Below are 5,269 nucleotides of genomic sequence, written 5' to 3'. Positions count from 1 at the left end.
CTCTCCTCTGTCCTCATGTCCTCTCTCCTCATGTCCTCTGTCCTCCTGGCTGCTTTGTGTGTTCGTGTGTTTGTGTGTTTGTGTGTTTGTGTGTTTGTAGTTGGAGGAGCTCAGCCCGACACAGAGCAGAAGAGATGCTGCAGCATGATAATAAAAGAAACCAAAACATGAAGAAAACTAATAAAAAACACGTTTCTTAGTTTCAGGTGATTATACACGAATGAAATCATAGTGCTGAATATTGTTTTCCATTTCTGAGACATAATACTGAGGTGTGGTTAAGCTGTGTTGATAAGGACTTCATTGTAAGGCGCTCGCGTACCAACTGAAGTTATCACATGAAGTGACGAGGCTCACCAGTGACGGCTCACCAGCAGGTGAGTGAGGGCTGCGAGTTGAGTCAGCAGTGAAAGTGCTGCTGCAGACACACTACAGCTGCACACCTCTCCAGCTCATGAACTTCTGGGGAAGACCTGCACTGTTGTATTGCGGTGATCCATCCATCCAACAACAAGCTACACTGAACTGAAGTAACATATCAAGGATAAGGAGAGACTAGACCACTTCCACTTCCACACTCTTCTGTTTTCTCTTTTCTGCCCCCGACTCCTGTTGCCTCTTCTGAGCTCATTCTTTCTAAAATGGGTCAGACCCAGTGTTGCCACTGGCACAGCCTGCTATTACTCCAAGAGCTGGCTGTTGCATTGGCTGAACTTTAGTTGATGTAGAGCCACTAATTGAAGATCTGTCTCCCAGAGCAGCCTGCTCTCAGCAATGGTGCATAAATGACATTGAATTTGTAAATTATTTGCATATCATTCTGCGTGCAATAAGCCTTTTTTGCCTTTTGCATGTCATTTGTATGCCAAGTCTCTACTGACTGCAATGTAAACACATCACAACTAGTGACGTAATGTAGAATGTGAGAGAGCGCTCATGGTGGACATGTAGTGCTCCTCTTTCAGTAAACTGGTCTGTTGCAGGTGGGTGACCAGATCATGGAGATCAACAGTCAGAGCTTTCTCACCATCTCCCATGATGAGGCAGTTCAAATCCTCAAAACAGGACGCCACCTGCTGGTGAAGGTGAGGGATGTTGGTCGTCTGCCTCATGCACGCACAGTGGTGGATGAGACCAAATGGATCTGCAGTCAGGCCATAGCTGAAACCAATGCTACAGCTGTCCCGAGTTCTGTCACCAACCCCACTGTCAATGCTGGCATCCAGGGTAGTGTCAGCGCCAGTACCTGCAGTTCAAGGTGAGTACATTATAGTATTAGCCATGTAAAGTCAGTCACTGTCAGTGGAACTGGAGCAGAGACATTATATTGATAACTGATCTGTGCTTCTTTGTTTCCTCGTGTGATTTACTGTTAAGTATTAAGTATTAAGTATTAAGTGGGTTGGATGGGAGTTTTTCAGTGAATGAACAAACTAAACTTTAAATCCTCGATTTGAAATAAGTGTAATGAATTATCAGTGTTTCTGAATGAATCAGTAGCTCTTTGCAGAAGAGCATCCCTCACTGGTGACTAGTGGGCCAACCAGCCACCTGAACAAAACAAAACAACTCAAACCAGCAAGAAGTGAACTGAAGCATAAAATAGCTCTAAACTGAAGCAGTGCTGTTATGAACAAAACAAAAAGAACAAACCACATCATCCGTTACTATGAATCCAATGTGTGATCTCTGGTCTAAGGTGTGTTTGTATGCCCACTAGTTTGGTGCCAGTAGAAACTGCTTTTACTTTAATCAGACCAGACAAAAGGGCTGTTTAAACAACAGTTGTTCTGGTTCTTCAATGAATGAATTTGGAATCTGTGGACAAGCAAAACAAGTTCACAGCGGTCAATTCATTCATTCTGTTCATTTAAAACTAAACCAGTAACTACAGAAACATCATATGTTATTCCTTTGAACAAAGACTCGTTTTATGGTCCATTGGGGGTCCAGGACATGAAAACCTTTCCCTGCAGTGGAGGATTGTGTGGAGATACCCTCTCTCCCTCATCCGTCTGTCTTCCAGCCCTAATGGAGCTGCCCTGCTTGAGAATTTAGGGAGGTTTACATCTTCTGCCTTCTGCTGCTGCCTTAGAAGTCATACCAGATGACTCTCTGCTACACACCTCGTTAACCTCACATTGCTGTAGTCCTGCCTCAGGCGGGGCTACGGCAGGATGTTGATGTTGAGCTTTAACGTTCTAAATGTGTCAGAATTTAAAAGACAGAGGTATTTATCTTCATATATATCATTTGTTTCTTCAACATTGTTTTCTTCTTTGTTGCAGACCATCCTCAGCCAAAATTACACCTGTATTAGGAAAGGTAAGAATGGAAGCCGTGCATCACCGCCCTCTGCATACATGTTACCACTCTTCAAGCTTCATGTACTGATTCTACACTCAAACTCTCACATCTGAGACTTACAGGTGGGACTTTATTGATTCAATTCATTCATTTAACGACTTTGTACTAGACAAAATCAAAGCAGACCTGCAGCTTGAGTTTGACTTTACCATTATTATCCCGTTTAATTTGGGATGACTTAATATCTTTCCCAAGACCAAAGATTTTTAAACTATTATAAAACTACATTTTGCTTAGAACTGATGTACTTTTAATAGAAGTGTCACAATTTCAAACTTCAAAATGAAAAGCAGGGTCTGCAACTTCCTTCTAGCTTACGGGGAGCCTGCGACTGCACGTTTTAAAACATGGCCATGCCATATTAGGAGATGACGGAGAAGGTTTCTCAGCGTGCTCACCCGTGCGTCTTCAGCTGCTTCTCAGAATGTTGCATTGCTCTTTGTTTCAGCGGTTGTTTTTTGTTGTTTTGTGTTTTCTTCAACCTGAACTGATTCTCCCCGTTTCAGGAGACATTTGATGTTTAGTTTTTTTGTTCCCAATCAAATATCTTTCATGCTGTCATCAGCAGAGTTCAGCTAGCAGGTCTGGTCTTTCTGTCTCTTTAGAGAGATCTATGATCTAGTGGCTCTTCTTCTTTTCTGTGTTGAACAGTTTGTTCCCAGTGGACTGTTAAAAGAAGTTAATACTATTAGATTACATTAAATGAAATATCTAAATTTGACCATCAGGTCTGGTACATTCCCCACAATCAGAATCAGAATCAGAATCAGAACTGTTTATTGCCATGTATGTTGAACATACAAGGAATTTGGCGTGACGGGAGGTGCAAACATTTAACAATCAACAACAATCAGTGCAAGTAGAAACATATTAAAATTTACAAGAAATATGAAATAAAGTAAGATATAAAATAAATGAAATATAAAAAAAGATGAAATATAAAATAAAGTGAAATCTAAAATAAAGTGCACAAACGAACAGATAACAGGACTTTAAACAACGAACAGACGACAGGACTATAAACAAATGAGATGTAAGTGTAGTGTAAAGTGTCGAGTGTAATAGAAGGGATGCAGGGGAGTGACCGGTGGGAATTTGTCCTGGGGTGACAGAGTCAGTGGGGGACCCGGGCTCTGTTAATGAGCCCGAGTGCGGACGGGAAGAAGCTGTTCGTGTGTCGTGAGGTCTTGGTGCTGATGGACCTCAGCCTCCTACCAGATGGAAGTGGCACGAACAGTTTGTGTCCAGGGTGAGAGGGGTCGGCTACAATCTTCCTTGCTCGCTTCAGGGACCTTGAAGCGAACAAGTCCTGGAGGGACGGCAGATTGCAGCCAATCACCCTCTCAGCAGAGCGGATGATGCGCTGCAGTCTGCCCTTGTCCTTGGCAGTGGCTGCAGCGTACCAGACTGATGGAGGAGCAGAGGATGGACTCAATGATGGCTGTGTAGAAGTGCACCATCATTGTCTTTGGCAGGTTGAGTTTCTTCAGCTGCCTCAGGAAGTACATCCTCTGCTGAGCCTTTTTAGTGATGGAGCTGATGTTCAGCTCCCACTTGAGGTCCTGGGTTATGATGGAGCCCAGGAAGCGGAAGGACTCCACAGCGTCGACGGGGGAGTCACACAGGGTGATAGGGACATGTGGGGCTGCAATCTTCCGGAAATCCACAACCATCTCCATTGTCTTTCGAGCGTTGAGCTCCAAGTTGTTCAGACCCCACCAGGTCACCAGATGGTCAGTCTCCCACCTGTAGGCGGACTCATCCCCACCAGAGATGAGTCCAATGAGGGTGGTGTCATCCGCGAACTTCAGGAGCTTGATGGACTGGTGACTGGTGGTGCAGCTGTTGGTGTACAGGGAGAAGAGCAGAGGGGAAAGAACGCAGCCTTGGGGTGAACCGGTGCTGATGGTCCGGGAGGCTGAGACGTGTTTTCCCAGCTTGACGTGCTGCTTCCTGTCAGACAGGAAGTCTGTGATCCACTTGCAGGTGGAGTCGGGCACGTGCAGCTGGGAGAGCTTGTCCTGCAGCAAAGACGGGATGATGGTGTTAAAGGCAGAGCTGAACAAACAAACAAACAGGATCCTGGCGTAGGTTCCTGGGGAGTCCAGATGCTGGAGGATGAAATGAAGGGCCAAGTTAACTGCGTCGTCAACAGACCTGTTGGCTCTGTAGGCGAACTGCAGGGGGTCCAGGAGTGGGTCAGTGAGGGTTTTAAGGTGAGACAGGACAAGGCGCTCAAAAGACTTCATGACCACAGAGGTCAGGGCGACGGGCCTGTAGTCATTAAGTCCTGTGATCCTTGTTTTTTTGGGGACGGGGATGATGGTGGAGACCTTGAAGCAGGCTGGTACATGGCATGTCTCCAGGGAGGTGTTGAAGATGTCTGTAAACACCGGAGACAGCTGATCGGCACAATGCTTCAGGGTGGAGGGGGAGACAGTCTGGGCCGGCTGCTTTGCGGGAGTTTTGTTTTTTAAAGAGCCTGTTGACGTCACTCTCAAGGATAGAGAGAGTCGTCACTGGGGAGGGGGGTGGGGGGGACACTGTGATGGGTGATACAGAGGCGTGGGCCCCTGCTGGGATGGGGGAGGGGGACCTGGTGGTCTGGGGCTGGTTGATGGAGCTGTGGGGGATGGAGTCAGGGCTGTCCCATTGTCCATCAAAGCGACAGTAGAACTCGTTCAGCTCGTCTGCCAGGCGGAGGTCGTTCATGGAGTGGGGGGATTTAGGCTTGTAATTGGTGATCTGTCTAAGGCCTCTCCAGACAGAAGCAGAGTCATTTGCTGAGAGCTGGTGTTGCAGTTTCTCAGAGTACAGACGTTTAGCATCTCTCACCGCCTTACTAAACCTGTACTTTGACTCTTTGTACAAGTCCTTGTCCCCACTCCTAAAAGCCTGATCC

The 5,269-nt window shown here is 46.2% G+C and overlaps 1 protein-coding gene across 1 annotated transcript; it reads left to right on the top strand.

Annotated features, from left to right (window-relative positions):
- Nucleotides 1-50: 50 nt before the first annotated feature.
- LOC116379131 (whirlin-like) lies at nucleotides 51-3,176 on the top strand. The gene is made up of 2 exons (XM_031841059.1): nucleotides 51-1,258; nucleotides 2,289-3,176. Exons 1-2 carry the CDS (start codon nucleotides 999-1,001, stop codon nucleotides 2,392-2,394), a joined length of 366 nt encoding a protein of 121 aa, XP_031696919.1. The 5' UTR covers nucleotides 51-998; the 3' UTR covers nucleotides 2,395-3,176.
- The last annotated feature ends 2,093 nt before the right edge of the window (nucleotides 3,177-5,269 follow it).

The sequence above is a fragment of the Anarrhichthys ocellatus genome, unplaced genomic scaffold (genome assembly GCF_004355925.1).
Source record: "Anarrhichthys ocellatus isolate YVR2014 unplaced genomic scaffold, GSC_Weel_1.0 scaffold3761, whole genome shotgun sequence".
NCBI classification, from domain to species: domain Eukaryota; kingdom Metazoa; phylum Chordata; class Actinopteri; order Perciformes; family Anarhichadidae; genus Anarrhichthys; species Anarrhichthys ocellatus.
Note: the sequence above shows the minus strand (reverse complement) of the source record. Positions and strands in the feature narration are given on the sequence as shown.

Coding starts and splice junctions, on each gene's coding strand:
- LOC116379131 (XM_031841059.1), top strand. CDS start 999: ATGGAGATCAACAGTCAGAGCTTTCTCACCATCTCCCATGATGAGGCA. Junction 1,259..2,288: donor GCCAGTACCTGCAGTTCAAG/GTGAGTACATTA, acceptor TCTTTGTTGCAG/ACCATCCTCAGCCAAAATTA.